The sequence below is a fragment of the Ananas comosus genome, linkage group 5, assembly GCF_001540865.1.
Source record: "Ananas comosus cultivar F153 linkage group 5, ASM154086v1, whole genome shotgun sequence".
NCBI classification, from domain to species: Eukaryota; Viridiplantae; Streptophyta; class Magnoliopsida; order Poales; family Bromeliaceae; genus Ananas; species Ananas comosus.
Genome location: NC_033625.1, coordinates 9,995,311 through 10,017,965, shown reverse-complemented (window position 1 = coordinate 10,017,965; position 22,655 = coordinate 9,995,311). Strand labels below are relative to the sequence as shown.

The window sequence follows — 22,655 nt, the reverse complement described above, 5'->3', positions numbered from 1 at the left end:
ACCGCTACTTAAAAGCCACAAAATGCTGAAAGGTCCCTAACAACTAAAGTTTTCTAACATAAGTCCAAGTCTGAGCAGATACGTCTAGTATCCATTTGCGCTCAAATGTAACGTACAGATCTAATTAAAGTTAATCAGAAATAAGTTATCTTAACTTTTTAATTTTAAACCATTTTAAGTCACCAAAATTTCTACCGACTAAAATCTTTAAGAGGTTATAATTAGACTTCATTTTCACTGCTCGAAGATTCAAATAACACACAACTTTAAATTTAACCTCCTTCATTTTCATTACTCGGAGATCCAAATAACACAAAACTTTAAATCTAACAAATAATTTCGACAACTTTTTAAAATTTTAAAATTTTTCACCACCGTCAATTTTTCAGCTGCAGTATAAGTCATGTTCCTAAAAAAAAAAATTTCCAAGTCTTTTTTCTTTTTATTCCAATTTCACTGCAAATCATTTTAGAATTATTTTTTACTTCTCTAAATCCAACAAAAATAACATTTCATACTATTATTATTTACACTGGTTTCTATATTAAAAATCTGGTATACTACATACAGCATTCCCCATCTGAAGAGAGCTTGCATTTACCACAGACGAAAATCACGTAATTTATTACTACAGCTTTGCTATAATAAAAAGTTCAAGTTTTGAAAGTAATGCAATAGTGACAAGGACACGCAGAAATAAAAAGTTAGACAGAATATTTTTAGCACTCGTACTATATTGGCATTTGCTGATTAGCTAAACAAATAAAACATGATTCAGATCAGTTATACATCTCTACAACAATAGTAATCAAATAGAAGATGATAGATATGACACCTGAAAACTTCAAAAGAAAAGATAAATGTGCAACGAGACAGTCTCTTTCAGCTCCATTTTGTTGTACAACAAGAAGACAAGGTGGATAGTAGACACCCTGAACATTACAAGGTACATCTTTCCTCTAAACATTTGATAATTAATAAACTCGCATTAATGTTAAGCTAGGTGGGGGTCAGTCAAACATATTTACAAATGGGGAATGAAAATTCGAAGCTTCTTCATGTAAGACGAGAAGTTTTCTTAGTCACTCCAGTTATCTCGGTCTGTTGACAAAGTCTGCCCTTTCTTGTCATCTTCTTCCTGCATGTATGTTAGGGGTTGAGAAAATTATTGAGCCGCTCACGATTCATGCATTAAGGATTTTTAATTACTGGAAGAAATAGTGAACCTATATTCTTGTTAAGAACATTCACTCTTGGAGTTTGAGCAATGGACAATGACCAGAAACACTGAACAGTTGCATATTTCAGAGGAGTGACAAGTGAAATTTGCTATTTATTTATGGGACTAACTGAGAATGAGGTGAACTTTAGAAGTTCACCCTTCTCCAGAGTAAAACTCTGATCGGAGCTAAAAATAGAGCATTACTGAATCTGACAAAGAGTTCATCTTCACTTCTCTCTCTTAAAACATTGAACTGATTTCTCTAGTTCAAAGGGAAATCATAAAAAGATACCCTGTCAAGATTAAAACCCACTCTACAATCCAACTTTAGATTTGCTTGATAAAACCTAACAGTTACCGAGATAGAATAGCAGTAACAGTTCATATGCATCTCGACTTTCCATTATGAAAGTTAAAGAGGCAGGGAGAAGCCTCACCATTACAGTTACTGCAGGAATGGATGGGGACCACACAAGAATCTGTCGATCGTTGCTCCCAGTATACAGTTCCTACATTTGATAGGCCTAAAGATCAATCCAAACTATTTCATCTGATTCATACGATGCAAAGGATGAAAGCTACAAAGCTCACCTGATCCTGCAAATTGAAATAGCAACAGTTCACCAGTTCATAATGGCCACGGAAGGTCCCTAAATTAGTACCAGACCACATATCATATGCCTAAATAGATAGAGAACAAGAACAAGTAAATCATATAGATAATCAGCATATAAACACAGAAACAGCACGGATAAGAAAGAGCCATGGAACCTTTACGCTCGCCATGGATGGTACAAATACAAGAGATGAATCTTGAAAGGCGGCTAGCTGTATGGCTTTGCTAGTCTGGAGGCGCATAGCTTCAAAGTTGACCAAAGTGTTACAGCCTGATTCAATATCCCACAACCTTAAACGGGAATCTGAACCTGAAGCGGAATCATAATATTACAACTCACGTCACTAGCTAAAATGGGCACAATGTGCTGCCTGATGGGTCTTGAGTTTATGTTGGAGAAGTCACTAGATAAGAATTTCTCGTTAGTTGGAGTCAGTGGTTTGGATTAGAATTTATAGTTAGTTGGAGTCTTTTGCGGGAGTTGCTTGGTTAGCTGTTAGCATATGAGGTGGTTGCTACTAGCGAAGTAGGAAGATAGCTTATCTTTGTTACTTCTGAATATAAAATGCAAGTAATGAATAATGTGAAGATTGGCTGGGAGTCCTTCCCTATATCTTTAGTACCCCTTGCTTCCTCAGTTCCTCTACTGGTCTCACTCTGTCTTATTCTTCTCTTAATTAATCATTGGAATGAAGGGGTCATGACACATAAGAAGCTCTTTAACAACCAGCATTATCTATTTCATGAAAGAAGCTGACAGATCTGGTAGGAAAAATTTCGTACACTATATCTAGCAACCCATAATTACAATGCCGTGCTCCAAAAATTGAAAATATCACAAATTCCTTGTCAGAAACTTACCTATAGATGTGCTCGTAATTTCCATAGATGCCTTTCCAAGAAGGAATTTATGGGGAATCTGTGATATTTCAAAGTTCTAAGAAGGTAAATATGGTATTTTCAAACTATTGAGAGGTACGAATGAAATTAAACCAATTTTATAAGTTGCCTTTTAGATTAACCCGAATCAAAGGAGTATTGCATTATTATAAGCACATGACATGATTTAAGCAACCAACAGGCCTGAAAGAATAGATTGAAGAGTAAAGAAAGTAACTTAACCTGAGCTTAGAAGATACATGCCATCTGAAGTGGCTCTGAGTCCAGTAACAGCACCATAATGAGCTGTTGCACGATTATGAGAGGACGACATACCGGGATGTAATCTCTGTGTTGAAGGACCTCCTGATACATTTTGGTTTTTCCGAGATGTTGTTAGTTGCTTCTTCCCATTGCCAACAGGCATCCTTTTCTGAGATACAGGAGTTTTTTCGAAAGAAGATTTTCCTGTTGAAACTGTCGAGGCTATAAAATCCTGCTTAAGAAGAAAGAGAAAAAGAGAGGCACATTGAAAAACAAATCCTCCCAAGCAGAATTTAAAAAAAAATCTTACATGGTGGATGATAAAATGTGAGAATCCTTGGTGCTGTGCAAGTGGCACAGGGTGTGCCGCTGTGCCAATGACACGGCATGGTGGCACACTCCGTGTCAATGTCGGCATGGCCCTCTGTGCCAATGGCATGTTACTAGCACATTGGCATGTTTCGGCACGGATTCCTTTATTAGTTTTTCATAGAAAATAGTTCCAGAGTGTTTTATTGCCTCTAATACCTTCAAAAATAGTCCAAATGTCAATATTTTACAAAATTTAGCATGAATAGAATTATAAATATCTTAATAAATCAACAGTACAATTTTAACTTGATAAAGCACACTCACAAAGACAAAATTATAGTCATAATTGAAGAAAAACTTATATGAAGACACCACCATCACTAAATAAAAAATGATAAAAGAAAATGGAAGCAATTGTCAAAGTCATTTTACTGCCAAACAAATTGGTATAATCATGCAATAGGACCCTCTATTTACAACAAAAAGTTTGTAGATTTATAAGATCTACATGTTTTAAGTTAAAAAAAAACCATTAATAACTTTTTTATCTCACAAAAACTCTAAAAGAACCCAAAAAAATATAAAAAATATATGTTTTCTCAATACAGTTCGGGAGGCAAGGGCAATCCTTTTGTACATTAAGAACCCTTATCAGAATTATAGTACAGAGTCGCTAGTTACTTAAGAGACTGAATCCCCTTCAAGAAATATAAAAGAGGAAATTACATTTCGCACCATAGATGCAAATGAAATCAAGCAGAAATTCAAGTTGGCTCTTCATCATAACAAGAAAGCACAAGTATGTAAAAGAAGAAAGACATCATCTTTCGGAAAAGGACATGAGCACATGTAGCTTATTTAGACAAATTCTGCTTAAGTCGGCATTGATGTGATGACACCAAGCTGTTTCAATGGTTTCCAGATAAGTACATCCCCAAGTAATTTTGACCATGAGATGACTATAGTCTAACAGAAAGTATGTAATATCTCTTTATTGTGATTTTTAGTTGACTAAGACAAAAATGGAAGAAGATGGAGCATACTCTCTTTGGCGTGCCTTGAGAGAAAGGGGGCCTTCTCCCAAGCTGAGACCGTGACTGATCTAGAACACAGAAGCATCCTGCACGCCTAATATCCCAAAAGCGTATTGCACCATCACACCCCCCAGTCATTAGAATCCACTCACTAGAGGTAGACCATTCCAATGACATAACACCATCTGTCATTAATGAGCAAGATGAAACTGTAGTTAGGTCAATATTTCAGAACATTTTAAATGTCGTGTGGATAACTGATAGTTACAAAAAGGAAAATGAAATATAAAAGGAATCAGTAAGAAAGGGATTTGATTTTGCAGTATTTTTATCCTCCAAGTTCAGAGAAAAACAAATTGTCAAATGGGAAAAAGAAGTCAAGAGAAAAAGTTAAAGAGCACAATTTCACTGAGCGATTGATAAATGACCAGAACCAGAAAAAATCCACAGGTTATTCAAATAATCATTATATCATAGGTATTGGCTATCCATTGGTAATGTTATAATCTCCTAAAGAAAAAACCTGAAGGACTACTCATTAGGCTCACATGGTATTAAGCATTCAAGCGCCCCATTTTGTTCCAGAAGAAACTAACCGCGATGACCGGATAATGTGTGAGTAAACGCTCCAGAAGCAATATCGCATAGACGAACTTGAACGTCTGCGCTTCCAGTAGCAATCAGCATATGAGCAGTTGCTATTGAAGACATTGCTGTGCCATAAACCTTTCCAGGCATTTTGAAATCCATGACAACCTATAAAATACAAACAAATTTTTGGAAAATCTCTATCAAAACTCCCCAGGAAAGGCAAATAAGAGATAAATCAACAAAAATGAAACCTACTTGAATCATGTTTGTATCCCACACTTTGACATGATGGTCAAAAGACCCAGTTATAAAAAGCCCAGTATCAATGGGATACCATATAGCAGTTGATATAGCAAATTTATGGCCGTGATTATGTTGCTTGTCAACTACAAACAGGTTCTTATGCTTGGCTATCAGGCCTCCATCATAATCAGTGGTGTGCTGGATATCATAAACGGCGGCAGATCCATCTGATGCCCCGGATAGCAGATATCGCCCTTCTGTCAAATCAACCTGATTATGTTGTCAATTGACATGACCGAAAACTATATTAATTCTTTATTAGTGTAAGTAGAAAGTACATGCATCTTAGCTGCATTTATGGTAGCCCACCAGATACCTGCCAGGCCTGCAGTAGCATTTATGAACATAACAGCAGCTTTTATGCCACTGCGATAAGGTTAACCAGCATATTAATTAATAAACATCAGTTAATAGAAATAAGCCCCCTCAATATTAATAGAAGGTTGAGTGCTGTAAAGCCTCAGGCCAACATGAGCCACACTAATTCGCAGTGATACTTCTACATTATTAGGTCCACTGATTCTGAGCAGTGAACCACCTCTAACTATCGACATGTTATAGCAGTCTAAGAAATCGAGAAGTTTCTACATCATTGTTATGGTATGGAAAGTTCTTTTTCATTTTGATAATAATGGAGGGCCTATGTTATTTGTGTGACATTTTCAAGGTACTCAATCATCCTGATTCTCTTCTATATATTTTAACACCATAACATTTCCTTTTCTATAATAGAGGTTCTTAGTGAACAAATATTATTACAAAATCGAGAAGAAATAGCAACTAAGAAAGCAAAAAGTTGGATTTCACCGGATACAGATTGGAAACAGGCAGGCCAATGCCCTAAGTGAACATACACTCTAGAAATCTCCTTAATAATATCTCATCGCCTATAATGATGAGATCATAATTCAAATTAACCCCCAGATTGATAGGTTTGAGTGAATTCCTTAAGCTTACCTAATGAAGAGATATTGGCAAAGCACTATAAAGCCTAAAATCAAGCAGTCAATCCAAAGATCTCATTATTGCTTAACACTACTAATATTGAGAATGATACGAGTCCTACGATTAGCGTTTTATTATGGATAGTTGTATTAGCCATTTTAGGTACTTTCTTTATTTCCAAAAATTAGAAATATGGCCTATGCATATAAATATCTACTTTTTAGGTTTTGATGAATAATGAAGGAATTAGCCGTCTTTCCTATAATCTTCTTCCTTTTTCTCTCTCCCTCTTCCTCGCCCTATCTCTCCACTCTCTCTTTCTAGGAGGTTCGATCCCCTCGAAGCATCCATTCATCCCTATCAATATGGTGGAACCTTATTATTTGGTACAAAATCTTTGTATGGTCCTAACCCATTCACAAAAGGATCTATTGAAGAGGATGGAAATAAAGTTGGTAGGTAAGGAAGCTACCGATGCACGTTTTTCGAACTTGAGATGGAGGTGAAGACCTTCACCGGTGCTGTTGATTATCTATTCGCCAAGCTTGGGACCAAGGTGAGAGCCATCACCGGTGATATCAAAAATTAAATTGCCACCATGAATACAAAGATTGATAGCCAACAATTTACATCAGCTATGAATATTTCCACCTTAGATTTTAATGCAAGCCCTCTATTTCCTACAACTATACTACAAATACAAAGATTGAACCATGATCTTTGAGTCTTTTGTTCCACTTTTATGTCAGCCACTATAAACCTTGCTCATCTCGAGGGGAAGAAATTGACAGTCCAATGTCACACTATAAACTTCTAAATAGATGCTTCCACCCATTAATGCCTTACACCAACTGAAGCAAAAGCAAGAAAAGATAGCCTTTGCAAATTGCAACAAGCGTGATAAAAAAATAGTTCCTAGCATTAATGCAAGTCAAAGCAACCATACAACAAGATTATAGAAGACAATCTAAAGGGTACAGAGAATAGGCTTAGGAACATTTTCTTTTTCCCCCAAAAAGTTTCTGTCCATGTCACCATCAATTCCTTATCTCTTAAAACAATGCAGGTGAAGGGAGTCAAGGGACATACAAAGTAGCAACCAATCACAGTTCTCATTGATTTGGGGAACACTCATGACTTTCTTGTATAACTCATTCGTGAAGAAGATGCAATTTCGAATAAAGTGAAGAAAATCTTTTTGACGTCATGCTGGCTAATAGGGACAAAATATCAAAGAGTGGCAAATGGTCCAACCTACCTATTACTATAGCAGATTTCTCAATTTAAGATAGATCCACATATGCTTCCTCTAAGGGGTTTAAGACGTGGAACTTGGGTATCAAGGACTCCAAACCCTTGGTTTTGGGGACTTCTTAAAGATGTACACGCCCCTTACTGTATAAAGGCGGCTACACACATTTAAGGGATTAAGGAATCGATTTTCTAGATTAGGAGCAGTTGCTCGATCAACAAACTGTAACCTGGCGGGCAAAAGTTTCAAGACCATGTTTTGGATTTTCCAACTTATGGACATAGTGGTTTTCAAGGACAGTGGAGTCACATCGGTCCTTAGATTAGGATGTTAATATGGAAAATCATAGTAGCCATTTAGGATATTTTCTATATTTCCAATAAATTAGAAACATGGTCTTGGGGCACATAAAAAAGTATATTTTAGGGTTTGATGAATAATGAAGAAAATTAGTTGTCTACATTATCTTCTTCCTCTCTCTCTCTCTCTCTCTCTCTCTCTCTCTCCCCCTCTTCCTCTCTCTATCCCTCTCCCTCTCTACTATTTCTTTATTGGAGGTTCGGTTTCCCTGAAGCAGTCGTTTATCCCTAACGCACGATACGATAGAACTGTATCTATATCATCTTCGTTTTTCTCTCTCTCGGCTCGGTTCGCTGTTTCGATCAAGTCTAAATTGGATCCGGGAGTTCAGAGAGAGAGAGAGAGAGAGAGAGAGATAGAGAGAGAGAGAGAGAGAGAGAGAGAGGGGAGGGGCTTGACCTGAAGGGAGTTGACGGCGCCGTGGTGGGGGCTGACGATCTCCTTGCGGTTGGAGAGCTGGAGAGCGGCGAGGCGGCGGGAGCGGAGACGTCTGACCAAAGAAAGGGGGAGTAGAGTACCTGTTTCCCTGTCCCTGACTTCCTTCCACATCTCCTACCTCGCATCTCTTCTTCCTCCTCCTACTCGCACTCCTCCCCCGACCCCGACTACGTCCCCCCCCCAACCCTCTCTTTCTGCTCGATCTCCTTCGCCGATCCCCGCGCGCGTATAGCTCGACCCCGCGCGTGTAGCTCGATCCTACTTCTTGCCGCAATCGGCGATATGTTGCTGTGGATAGTCTCGAGCGTAACGTCTATTATCTATTATAATAATAATAACAACGGGGGATAAATACGATTTTTATAATTATAAAAATATTTTTTTTAAAAAAATATTTATAAAAATAGATCTCTAAATGCGGTGAATGATTCACTGCATTCATAACTTCTCATTAGGAGTAGAATCATAGAAATATAAAAAAAAATGAGAAAAAGAAAGAAAGCGGTGGTACATGATTCACCGCTTTTATAGTACCATATTTATAAATAAAAAATTAACAGGTCTATTTTTAGAATAAAATTTTAGGAGAAAACTATTGCACTAAAAAATCGGATAAATACAAGCACATTCTTTAAAAACATACCAACAATTGATATATCGCCTTAAATTTGAAAAAAATTATACATCTTTCTAAATTTTTAAATCCTTCTAAATTTTTAATACCTTACAAAATTATCCTTCCTTTGAGGCATAATCATCTATCTATTAAAATTTTTTCCCTCTTTCTCCTTTTTGTTCTTTTTGTCTTTTTTCTATGCCTTATGTTTATTGTCATCTCAATCTGTTAATATATTTTTACTATAACGTGTTATCCAAAGTATTGAGAGTCTTATTAATTCTTTTCAATTTTTAGTAAATAAAAATAAAGTGATGAGACAAGTGAATAAAGATAGCCATTGAATTGGGGTTATTGTAGGATTATAATTGAAAGTGAGTTGTAAATTTAGGACAACTTTTTTTTATAGTACTCCTAACTTTTACAAATTAGCAAAATTTCAATAAAAATTAGTACTCGGAACTATTTAAATAGGTTTGGTAGAATTTAAGGTGTTAGAGTGATTTTGGAGTGAAAATAAAATTTTAGAATTAAAATATGGAAAGCTGTAGATTTATGCATGTATCCATCGATACTAAATAGTAGAATATCGATACTCAGTAATGAGATTAGCCAGGAAAACTCTTGAACTTTGCAGTTGCAGAGCTTTTTGGATGTCACGCCCTACTGTTCCTTCCCCAAATAGGTAGAAGAAGCCCCACGCGGGCACAGGCGCTAGACCCGTTGAACGAGTAGAATTTTTTCTGTCCGCCCAAGACGTCACAATCAATATAATTCAAAACATTCTAAATAGGAACAGAATTCGTAACCAGATTGTATAAGAAAAGTATTATAAATATAAAATAACTACTCTATTACAAGCATTTATCTCGTTCAAATTACATTTACAATTTTTGCTTTTCAAATACAATCAAATTGTTATTACAATTTATTCAAATTACATTTACATTTATTGCTTTTTAAATACAATCAAATTGTTACTATAATTTCTCTCTTATCTTTTCTATACCTTAAGCTACGTTGTTCTAGGGTACATAAATCTTTGTCACAATGACAGGACGTTAAACTATCGAGCTATGTCATTTCCTCGTGCTGTCGCGATGCTCACGTGTGGATCTGTAAAATATGAGTGTGAGAATTAAAAAATAGTTCCCAGTGGATACAGTTATCCAAGGAAATAGCTCGACCCACTAGCAACAATAACTCATTGGCCCAAACCGCCGTCCAAAATGCTTAAGCCTAGTTATTATTACTAACGTGTAGGCCTCATATATTCTAATCAGTATCATTTTTCCACCCGATGTGGAACTACTGGGGCGTTATGAGTCCCCCTATTTAGACCTTGATGTCCTCATCGGGTCCAAATCAGATCACAGATGCAGATCAAAATTACCAAGTGATATGAGATTTTAAAAATGGCTCCAACGAGTTCAAGAGGTGGCTCCCATCAAATCTGTTGGTGTAGCACTTTGCCCCGCATAGCATTTAACTATCAACACTTCCGGCTGGTATTTGGCTCTGATACCAATTGTAACGACCCGACCCGCTAGCAACAATAACTTGTTGGGCCCAAACCACCGGCCCAAAATGTTTAAGTCCAATTATTAATATTAGCATGTAGGCCTCATATATTCTAATCAGAATTATTTTCTCAACCAATGTAAGATTATTGGGGTGTTACACACCAGATCCAAAGGAAGCAAAATAAGCATGTCAGTATATACATACAACTATGTAAGCATATAAATTCTATTATATGTAATTAATAATAATAACCATGCTTATGCCTCAAGTAAATACGATAATGAAATCATATATGTAAGTTATTTTTTTATTTTTCCTTACTATCTCATTATCCTGTTCACATGTCACCTGACTCAATTATGAGTCAATCATTTGCAGAATCACTACGTTCATGTAGGCATTATTAGGTAACAGAATCGCTACACCATTTGATCATAAGTCCATAAGTTGCGGAATCGCCACGTATCATTGGGTGCCGGGGAACAGAATTGCTACCTCTGTTTTGCCTCTAGTTCATAAGTTGTGAAATCGCCATGTATTGTTGGGTGCCTGAGAATGGAATCACCAACCCTGCTTGGCTCTAAGTCAATGGGTGTAATATATCAATCCCTGTAAGACATGCCGAGTTCCGTCGAAACGAACAGAACGTGGAGTCGGACAAGTCGGAACGGTCCGCAATGGGTTCTAAGATCATTAGGGCCATTGTATAGAGTATATGGACCCATGAGAGCAAACCTGTGAAAATTTGGCTAAGTACCAGAAATCATGCTCTCGGGGTCCGGACCCTAGCTGCAGGGTCCGGACCCTGTATGGGCGAAATGCCCTGCGCGGGCTGACTGGGAGTGGTATTGCTCTCGGGGTCTGGACCTTAGCTTCAGGGTCCGGACCCCGTACGCGAAATCTGCCTAGTGCGGGCAGCCATGGATTATGGAAAGTAGAGGGGCTTAAGTGCTATTATGGCATGAGGGATGGTTTAAGTGAATGTGGGTTAGGGTTAGCCTCATTTCTCTCAACCCAAACAAAAGAATATCTCCCTCTCTCTCTCTAAAAACCTCTCATCTCCATCTCCTTCTCTCTAGAGCTTGGACCAAGGAGGACCTTTGGAGTAGAAAAGCTTGGAGAAGAAGCTTCCCAAGGTGGTGGCTAGCTTGTGAAGAGCTTTTGAAGGAAAACTTGGGACTCTAAGGTGAGTTTCCATGATTTTGAGTTAGGGTTTTGGTGTTGCTTCTAGTATGAGCATCTAGGAGCTCTTAAGATGGTTTTCCCCAAGATTCTTCAAGTCTAGGGACTTGATTTGAAAAGATGATATCCTATAGGGGGTGAAAGTTGGGGTTTTGTATTTATGAGGCCTAAACTTGGGTTTGATCTCATTTTAACCTAATTGGTAGGTCAACGAACGCGTTGGTGCGCTCGATTCGGCGATACAATGAGCGTACGCGAAGATATTGAAGAAACATGCCAAATTGGTACAGATTGCCGCAGCTCGCGGCGTAGGTGTCTAAAAATCACGAAAATTGAACACGTGATTGCCGCAGCTCACATCCTAGTATCACTAAAGGTGGGGGGCGCTGTCCGGAAACACCGGATTTCTCTCTATGTCTATGTTACCTTCTTTGAGCATATTGGCGTTAGCATTCATGCATATAGGGTAGTGTGATATGTGTTCTTGGTTGAAATGCATTTAGATGCTTAAAGAATATGTGAATTGATAAAGAACCATGTGAACCATGTATGAAAGAACCCTATGTGTATGTGAATGCGAGAACAGACTATGACAATAGTAAACAAAGGTGACATTGACTATAGTGACTTGATTGGTATCGGAAAAGAGAACGGCTAAACAAGGTTTAACCATTGTGGTATCAGGACCATTGTGGTATCAGATATAGTGGTATACATGATATGGTAGTAACCTATCATTGGCATTAAGATATTGTGATTGAGACAGGTTTGGCTATACTTCCTCAAATTGAGGAATGGATCGTACTCACACATTAGTTCCAGCTTGAGGGTGGTAGCTCCTCCTCAAGCGGTGTACTTCGGTGTCGCGCCCCGAGATCGGCAGAGGCCTTCCCGGTAGCATGCCCAGACCCGCCATATACCTGCACATATAAGGCGTCTACAACAATAGCGATAAAGGAGTAAGGGATAAAAGTATCTAGAAATATCAGAGCGAGTATACTACTAGAATCTATCAACAAGTAAAATCAAGGAAACTATACCACTAAGGTAAAAGTAAAGTAGAACATCTCGAGAGGCATATGGGCCCTCTCTCTCCCTTAGCCTCTCATTCCTCTCCCTCTTTCTCACACTCTCTAGCTCTCTCTCTCTCTAGAAAGAAAAGAAAGAGAAGAAGAAAAGAGAAGGAAAGGAAGGAAGAGAAGAAAGGAGAAGAAAAAGAAGATCAAGGAGATCAAGAGGAAGATCTTGGACATCTTTCCCTCCCTCTCCTCTTCTCATTGGTGTAGCTCAAGAGGTAAGCTACTAAACCCTAGCTTATAGAACTTAGGGTTTTTGGGTTTTGGGCTTTGGAATTGGAGTCAAATGGACCTCTAGCACCCTTGTTGGTGGATTAGAGCTAGAGCTAGGGTTCTAAAGTGCAAACAACAAAATGGAACCCTAGGGCACCCAAAAATGGGTTTTTGGTAAAGTGTGAGATTGATCTCATTTGAGGCATTGTAAACCTAATTGCTAGGTGTCTAAACGCGGAGGCGACGTCGGAATTACGATTCATCGAGTGGATTTAAAACTATCGGAAAGATAAGGCCGATTGAGCATTGTTTTGGACCAAGGAGGTCAAGACTTCGTCGTAATGTTCGACGAGAGGCATTTCTAGAACCTCTACAACGAGAAAAGGTGGGGGGTGTCATCCCGAAGCAACCGGGCTCTTTTCTATGTCTTAGAAGAGCATAATCTCATCTCTTGTATGTTGCATTGTAATGCCTTTTTCTTATGCTTCTAATGTTAACCTAGTGTACATGGAATACTTGGTGAAAATGGATAGATAAGGATTGGGTCGAAACGTGGATCCTATAGTGCTAAAAAAAAGAGATGGACACGATGGGTGTTTGGTGGCATAGAAAATGACATCTAAGTATTTAAAGAACATATTGAGTGGCATTAATGTAGTGTATTTGACACTAGAAGTCTATGGACTTAGGGATAGGTGGAATCCCTTAGAAAATGCCTTGTGAATAATGAATTTAGTAAAGCTAAAGTGTTTTGCAGGACTATCGGAATAAATGAGTTCCGAGAGATGTTGGCCCTAGTTTGTAGGGTATCCTCACATGGAGAGGACATAGACTAGTTTGATTGAGATGTTGACCCTAGTTCGTAGGGTATCCTCACTTGGAGAGGATAGATCTAGCTCACAGTCTGTTATTTGGGGTGGTATAGCCATCCATATCCTCACATAGAGAGGATAGTCGTCGAGTACTCTGGAGTGTCGGGCAATAGGGATCACATGGAGGTCCGGAGATAGTCCCGGGTTTGGGGGCACATGGAGCTCCCCTACCCAATTGGGATGGAAAGGTCAGTTGAGGGCGAACCCAAGGGTTTCACCATAGATTGGGTAAATGTAAAGTTAATGTTGTCATTGAACATTATTTATCGAATATAGATCGATCTCGTTAGCATGATAGTATATCTTTACTATATGATGCATGCATTCATTACACATGATTATGGGTATAGTAGCATAGATTTTCTATTATGTCATTTACAGTTTTCATATATCTATCTATCTGTCTACTTGTTGTTACTTGTGCCCACTTGGACCTAGTGGGGAGACCGGCGGAGTCGGCGGCCGAGCCCACTGGGAACTATGGAAGATAGTTCTCACCCCACTCTATTTCCAGTGGTAGGTACAGGGCTGTCGAGAGAGGACCGCGGCAAGGGCATCGCGCCCGAGCAGTGAGACCGTGGTAGTATAGTAGCTTTCCTTTTGCATTAGCACACCTATGTATTTAAGAGATTCATGTAGGTGAGGTTTGAGAGCTATGTATTTTGGATGATCAAATGTATTCATTTTGAGAAAAGATGTAAATGTAAAAGAATGCAAAACTATTGTAATAGTTAGTAAGGTACTCTTTTTATTTCACTCGTATATCTAGTGGATTACTTGCTCTTAGTTGTTGGCACTGTTTGTGCCCCGTTGAATGTGTATGTTTAGAATTTGAATTTATGGATAAATTCTTGTGCACATTCCTGTTGTTGAGCCTTGGGCGGACAGGGGAGGTGCTGTCCGTTCGGCATCCGCTCGCCGCGTCCGAACCGAGCCAAATTGGTAGGGGTTTCGGGGCGGGGCGTGACAGGCGGAGTTACCGGGATTGCCACCGGATCGGGAGATCGAGTTCGTTATTGACTTGATTCCCGGAGCGGCGCCAATCTCGAAGGCTCCGTATAGAATGGCACCGGCGGAGCTTAAAGAGTTAAAGGCTCAGTTGCAAGATTTGCTCGACAAAGGCTTTGTGAGGCCGAGCGTGTCACCGTGGGGAGCTCCGGTGCTATTTGTAAAGAAGAAGAACAGTATACTGTGACTCTGCGTTGATTATCACGAGTTGAATAAAGTGACAATCAAGAACAAATACCCGTTGCCGAGAATAGTTGACCTGTTTGATCAGTTGCAAGGGTCGCGGGTATACTTGAAGTGTCACGCCCCGAGCCCGCCTCTTTGGTCGGATTCGGGCACGCCAACAGACCGCCGAACGGACAGGGTTTCCCCTGCACACGAACAGAGTCTCNGAGGATATTCTTTTAGAACCTCACCGTGCACCCTATGCTCTACATCTGGGAGGTACAAAGATGTACAAGGATTTGAAGTTACTTTATTGGTGGCCCGGAGTTAAAAAGGATATTGGCGAGTTTGTAGTTCGGTGTTTAACTTGTCAACAGGTAAAAGCTGAGCATCGATTACCCGCGGGAAAACTTCAGAGTTTACCTATTCCCGTTTGGAAGTGGGAGAAGATCACCATCGACTTTGTTATGGGCTTGCCTCGCTCAAAGGCCGGACATGATGCTATTTGGGTGATCGTGGATAGGTTGACGAAATCGATTCATTTTATACCTATTCACACGACTTGGATAAGTGAGAGACTCGCACAAGTGTACCTTGATGAGATTGTGCGACTTCATGGAGTGCCTACTTCAATAGTATCTGATCGAGATCCCCGATTTGTATCTCACTTTTGGAGGAGTCTGCAGGATGCTTTAGGCACTCGACTGGATTTCAGCACTGCTTTCCACCCTTAGAGTAATGGACAATCTGAGCATACTATTCAGACTCTGGAAGATATGCTTCGAGCCTGTGTGAAAGACTTTCAGGGAGGATGGTCACAGCACTTACCTATGGCAGAGTTTACTTATAACAATAGGTATCAAGCAAGTAACAAGATGGCACCTTTCGAAGCACTTTATGGACGAAAGTGTAGATCACCTCTTCATTGGAGTGAAGTTGGCAAGAGATTGGTTTTAGGCCCCGATGTGCTCTAGGAAGCTGAGAATAAAGTTCGCCTTGCTCGAGAGCGATTGTTGACAGCTCAAAGCAGGCAAAAGAGCTATACTTATAAGCGGCGACGAGATTTAGAATTCCAAGTTGGAGATCATGTCTTTTTGAAGGTCTCGCCGACAAAAAGAAATTAGAAGATTTGACACTCGGGGTAAGTTGAGCCCCTAGTTTATTGGACTTTATGAGATTTTGGAGCGTGTAGGCCTGGTAACGTATCGACTTGCCTTACCACCGAGCCTATCGGGAGTGCGCGATGTATTTCATGTTTCGGTACTCCGGAAGTATATCTTCGATCCGGCTCATATTTTGGATGCCTTGCCAGTGGAGCTGAGGGAAGACTTGAGCTTAGAAGAGCAAACTGTGAAGATTTTGGCTCGCGAGGTGAAGAAACTTCGGAATCGCGATATCCCGTATGTGAAGGTTCTTTGGAAAGGGTGGCGTTTTGTACCCGATGTATAGAGACCACCACTTTTGTACTTAGTTGTATTTTTCTGGATCTTGTGTTGTATACTCTACTTTATGGTTTATGTTCGTTGTTTAGCTCTTTTATTATTTACTTGTCTTTAAAGATTAGAAGTACTTATGCTCTGATATCATGCTAGTTGTTATTATCTCTTCTTTTATTTATCGTATTGTTGTAGACGCCTTATATGTTGTAGGCATATGGCGGGTCTGTACACGCGCCGGGCGGGCTTCCGCTGGGCCCCAGGGCGTGACATACATGATACTCTAATCTCACATAATCAACTATATGTCAATGCCAGTTTACATGTATGTTCATCATTTCCATAATGCTACAAAGAGTAAATTATGTTTTGATGCTATTCTATCCATGCATCCATACTAATCAACATAGCTGTAGATATACTACCACTAGATTTGTCGATGCTATGAATGACTAATATAAAGTCCAAGTAACATGTACTATCATGCATGTCCACAAGTCCAACTAATATACACTAACTAGTAATGGTGTCCACATTATGCTTTAGGTGTCAAAGTTCAATCTCGTCATGGATCTACACGTGTATAGTTCGGCTTGCGCTGTGCCTAATGACCCCATGGCAGTCAACATTCCCATCCTAAGAATGAGTCTCACCCACGGTATCCCACTTCGACGCTCAATCCCGCATAGGCGAGCTTGTGTCGCATAGGCTAACTTCGAAGTGCCCGCTTGTGGGGAGCGACCCTCACAAGCTTGTGCGAATGAGTACAATGGCCTGCAAGCATGATCAATAGTATCCAATCCTCAGTCATCATGTCTAAAATATGGAATAAATACCAATGACCTAAAGGTCCAATATAGTATCACATTGCCAAGGTTTAGTCATTTACTAACTCAAGTGTCACTACATGACGTTCATGTTTACTATGTTAAGCATAAGTCACTAATTTGTGAGCACGTATAACTTGCCATTATCCTATCTAGGATAGTTTACTACTTGTTCAAGTCTCAATTAAGGGTTGACAACACCCTATCCCACTATAACTAAAGGGGTCACTTTCTTATGTCAAATGCAAAAGGTATTACAAGATATTCACAAGATTCATAATGCATGTCATGCATATGTTTTCTACCAATGCCTCCACTACATGGAGTAAACCAATTATCATGGAAGTGATTCAATTCAATAATAGTTATATACAATTATCCTCCTTATCACTCGCCCCAAGGCATTAGAATCTCATTCCTTAGGTCTAAAACATGGAATACAACTATCGAGCACTAGATCAAATGCAATGTTACAATGTCATGTACTAGTTGTTCAACTAGGTTAGAAGCACCAAGCTTTGATTCATGTTGCCCTTAACATGCTCTATGTCACAATGTCATATTTACCTTGTCTACAACAAGTTTAGTATTATCATGCAACTAATTGCTAAATCACATTTATTCCACAATCCAAGTAGGGTTCACAAGATAGGTCCCTTGTTTATCTCTGACATGCTTTCCATCATTGCATAGTAAGTAAAGCAAACATATGTCATGTAGAATACAAGTCCACATTATGCATCTCTACTATATAGAGTATAAATTTCTACATGCAACACATATGTTTTATGTACTCTATTCTATCATGTCCTATTAAGCGAGAATACACATCTATCTAAATCTAATAACCATAGAGAAGACATAAAGCGAGTTCACCTATTTTGGTGAGGTCAAACTCACCGGATACTCCTCGAACCCTTTCGTTCCTTCGAACGAAATTGTCCACCAAGCTTCTAGCACCCTAAAAGAATTTCTGAGAGGGTTACAAGCTTCGAACAAATATCATATAAAAATACCTAAAAATCAAGCCTAAATAGGTAGAAAAATACCTTTATCCAAGAAGAACTTAATCAAAGTCCCAATCGAAGTTACAAAGCTTCAAATCCAACCTAAAAGAGAGTTCTACACTTATCAATTCAACCCCAAAGGCTAAAAACCCCCAAATAAAACCCTAGTTTTTCGAAAACTAGGTTTCCATCTCAAAAATCCAACAAAGCATGATCCAAAGGAGAGATCAAAACTACTAACCTCTCTTTAAGCTCCAAACTTAGTTAGAAAGGTGCTAGGGTTGAAGATCTATCCTCAAACAAGCTCCAATCCTCAATCCAAAGCTTCTCCAAGGTTCCAAGATCCACACACATGCGAAGAGAAGCAAAATGTGAGATCAATCCTCAAAATCCCAAGCAAAAGAGAGGAAAAACACAAAGAGAAGAGGAGGAGAAAGCTTACCTCTTCTCTCCACTGGTTCCTAGCACAGGGAACCCTAATGGGGGTGTAGGATTATTTATAGAGTTGCTACAATCCCAAAAAGACCACTAAACCTGCAGTTTGAAGGTTTTGGTGCTGAGTTCCAACTCTCACTCCTCAAGACGCGAGTAATTGGTCGGAACACAGTCAACGACACTCAAGAATACCAGGAATAGCTCCAAATACTATTCTAACACTAATGAATTTGCAAATTTGCTTAAAGTCAGTGTCATACATTGCTTCTGAAGGACATACGTGGCCTTACACCGAAATACTTGAGAAAGAAAGAGAGCGAATGTCCTAACCGGTGGCTCGCAACAAATTCAACCAAATTTGGGCCAAAATCTGCACAAACATATTGCCGAGACACCCTTGCTACAACACTTTGGAGGATACCACCAAAGACTTCTGCCGTGGTGGTAATAGAGAACATGATTTCGCGATATTCTCCCATGAATGGGCTCCGGGCAGAGGTCTCGATAAAGTAGAGATAAATCACAATAGAGTCGGTGTTTGACTCAGAATGGACGTACTCTTGGTGGCAATGATATAAAAATGGAACCCACAGACAAGCATTTACACATGGAATTCCAATACATCAATTTGCCCTTTGAAGCTAACGTTAGGGGAGGGTGAGCGACGATAGTGGAGTGGTGATCGGGAAGTTATCAGAGGCGGACGAAAGCACTAAGCAATGATAAGCTCTCATAGTATTTCGTGTCAGAATTACCATTGATTCCATCAGAGAGATTCACAGAACGTATCTAGTATTAGGGGAGGAAAGTTCTTGGTAATAATATATATAGAGATCAAGCTGTGGGAGAGAAGAAGAGGATAGAGCAAGGTTGCGTACCACCGGTGCCTCACTGAATGACCCTAATAGTAGTAATGATATTAGGGAAAAGGGTGATGGAATAACTATCTAGTTAATGGCTGAACTACAAACAATATTGATATTTAGCAACATTTTTTTAGCAACACTTAAGTATATGTTACTATTTATTTTATTTTAGTAACACACAAATGAAAGTGTTGCTGAATATATAAATTCAGCAACATTATATAATAAATGTTGCTAAAGGCTATAATTACCAGCATATATTATTATATGTCGCAATAAGAATTAATATGCAATTAAATTAATATTATTATAATTTAAAATCAAATTATAAATTTATATATGAATTAAAATTATAAATTTAATAACTGTTTAAGATTTGAATTCAAATTTCGATTTACAATTTAAATATAAAGTTCAAATTTAAATTTGATTTTGAAACTAACTTTAGTAATGCATTTTAACTTAAATATAAATATTATAGTAAATTACATATTTAAATTTGTATTATTAATTTTAATTCTAAATTTAAATTGAAAATAGAATTTTTTTAATTTTAATTATAAATGTAAGTTGTTAGTTTGATCAATCAATCAAAACCACAAATTAATACTATATTTAGTAGTTTAAGTCATTAATAGGAAAAGATATTAGAGATTAACCCAAACTCAAATTACAACAAATTAAATTACTTGAATCCTGTACCAACCCACCCGAACCCAACCCCCCCTGTCTCCATCGCGACCTTATTCGCTCGAGATCTAGGGCTCGCGAGCGACCCATTCTCTCCCTCTCCTTCCCCTCTTTGCGAGCTCGAGCTCTCCTCCTCTCCTTCACCTCTGATCTCGATCTTCTCGGCCCCGACCTCCGAGCTCGGAGAAAATGCAATTTAATAGCGTCTTCTCCGAGCTTCGATCCCGATCTTCTCGGCCTCGAGTGCTTCGAGAAGATCTGCCGCCGACGGTGTCGCCCTCGGCCTCCTCCTCCACGAGCGCGGCGGCGCTTCGACGGCCTCCCTCCGCCCTCACACGCCAACGACGGGGTTGGTGCTCTTCGTCGTCGATCCAAACCCTAGCCGTAGTGAGGTTTAGGGTAAGGGGAGGTAAAGAAGTCGGTTGTTGACGAGGTTTTTATCTCTTAATCTCTCGTGCATTGTGTGTTGCCTCTTGCTCTCTGTTGGGCTAATCTGTTAGTTGCTAGCAATATTTCTTTTCGTTTCTAGTGATTTGAGTGGGCATAATCATGTGCTGTGTGTGATTTATGTGGAAAAGAAGTGATCTCCTTTAGATCTTATGCTTCTGCAGAAATGTAGTTGGTAAGGTTTGTTTGGATCATGTGTTAAGCTCAAACTCTTTTTCAATGATAGAGCCTCGGCCCCGCTCCCCTCTCCCTCTCTAAGGCCTGGGCCAACGAATTGGCGCCGCTGCCTCTTCCTCGTCGCCCAATCCGCCGCCGTAGCACAACTCTCCAAGCTCGAGGTATCCAAATCTATTGGTTCTATTTTCCCAAGTTACCTGACGGATTGTTTGTTTTTTGAATCTTCTTTGTTGTTCTTGGAGAGAGTATGAGAAAAAAGTGCGAAATTAATTCAGAGTTTTGATTTCTGCGAGTCTTATGGCTTAGATTTTAAGGTCTTCAACTTTGGGTGAACTTTGAAACATTCTTTACCTGAATGTTTGATACACTGTTGAAGGTACATAGATTGCCCATTGTAAGTTCAATGAACAGATTTTGCTGTGTGAACTTTTATGTGGCGTTACGATTCGTCGAAGTGTCTAGGAACCTTCTATTAAATATTGTCGTATAATAACGTAATTACATGATAGCAAATCATAATAGAAATGTGAAATCTATGCAAAATGTTTAAGAATAATTGCTTTTCTTTGATGATTTTTTTTTTAACATTTGTTTCTTTATGTTCTAATATATCAAAGTAGAGACAAGGTCATGTGATGTAATAACATGTGTTGCAAGCCTTTGTGGTTGTAGGAAAAGAGAAAATGACATGTGTCCATTGAGTCACAAAATTTCTCTCTTTGCATGACCTTCGAAATGAAATATGTGTAATTTATATCATTATGTTCCACAGGAATTTCTTGTTTTCTATTAAATATGACCTTCTAGTAAAAGATCCTGGTGCTAAATGCTGTTTCTATTACACTTGCAGGAACGTGAACTGGGAGAAATAAATAAACAGCTTAGAAACAAGGTTTTTCTGCAGAGATACAAATCGTTTGAGTTTTGATTTTTTTTTGTTTTTCCTTTACTTTTGTTCCAAATTTAACTTGCCAGAATCCTATTCTTTTAGCTTGAGGCCGAAGGTGGCGCTTTTAGAGCCATTCAAGGATCATAGGCTTCTGATGTTATTGTGAGTGGAAATGCATTCAATATGCAGCACGCCCAGTCGAGCGGCATGGAATGCGAACCCACTCTGCAAATAGGATAACTGTATCACCCATATTGCTCTAAGAGCTGTAATACTTGATTTGAAATCTACTCAAATTATTTACAGATGCATAGTTCTCTATTCTGAAACATACAGAAGCAAACCAATTTAGCAAAATTGTTTTCACATACAGGTATCACCAATTTGTTCCTCCTGAAGCAACCATTCCGAGAACCGCCGGAGGGGAGAATAACTTCATGCTTGGCTGGGTTCTGTGAACCATTATGGAACCTACCAGAAACCCATATTATCGGTAATATTTGCACTAAAATTATTATTATTATTATTATTATCATCATCATCATCATCATCATTAATATTATTATTATTATGTTCTTCTATTGATCGTGCCTCTGAGAACTTATGCTATTTAATCCGTTTTGCAAACCAAGTATTGCTACTTTCTAGTGTGTGTTATCCTTTTGAACAATGTAAATTCTATATGGCAATGTTATTAGCTTCTTGTGGGAACAATATTTACTTAATATAAATGCTATTAAGTGTTGTCATTTATTGGAGTTTTTGTAGTTGAGGCTTGACTGTTTATTTTTGCATGAAAACAAAATTGTAATTTCTTATTCAACACAAATTTCTTTGTGAAACATGTATTGCTTGAAATCAATACTTTAATTTGAAATTGAATAGGAACAAAATTTTGCTAGTAGTTTTTTGGATTTGTTTTTGTAGCTTCCTAGTTCTTTACCCTCTGGCTCTTCTCTAATTTTCTTGAGTAGATTATGGGGTTACACTCAGGAGGTTTAAGTGAGTA

General features: G+C 38.7%; 2 protein-coding genes across 12 annotated transcripts; one reads left to right on the top strand and one right to left on the bottom strand.

The window, feature by feature from the left end:
* On the bottom strand, nt 787-8,525 carry LOC109710145 (DNA excision repair protein ERCC-8-like). 11 transcript variants are annotated; one of them, XM_020232599.1, is made up of 11 exons: nt 8,178-8,394; nt 5,500-5,587; nt 5,174-5,431; nt 4,924-5,083; nt 4,337-4,512; nt 3,501-3,509; nt 2,961-3,213; nt 1,994-2,148; nt 1,814-1,819; nt 1,660-1,731; nt 787-1,138 (listed from the first exon to the last, which is right to left on the bottom strand). In XM_020232599.1, the coding sequence occupies exons 1-11, from the start codon at nt 8,339-8,341 to the stop codon at nt 1,079-1,081; spliced, it is 1,401 nt and encodes a 466-aa protein (XP_020088188.1). In that variant the 5' UTR covers nt 8,342-8,394; the 3' UTR covers nt 787-1,078. The 11 variants fall into 11 exon arrangements, with proteins under 11 accessions (XP_020088188.1, XP_020088187.1, XP_020088185.1 ...); XM_020232598.1 differs by having other exon boundaries at nt 1,814-1,903; nt 1,994-2,109; nt 8,178-8,393; XM_020232596.1 differs by having other exon boundaries at nt 1,814-1,903; nt 8,178-8,391.
* LOC109710687 lies at nt 21,113-22,104 on the top strand. The gene is made up of 4 exons (XM_020233422.1): nt 21,113-21,133; nt 21,608-21,649; nt 21,749-21,761; nt 21,983-22,104. Exons 1-4 carry the CDS (start codon nt 21,113-21,115, stop codon nt 22,102-22,104), a joined length of 198 nt encoding a protein of 65 aa, XP_020089011.1.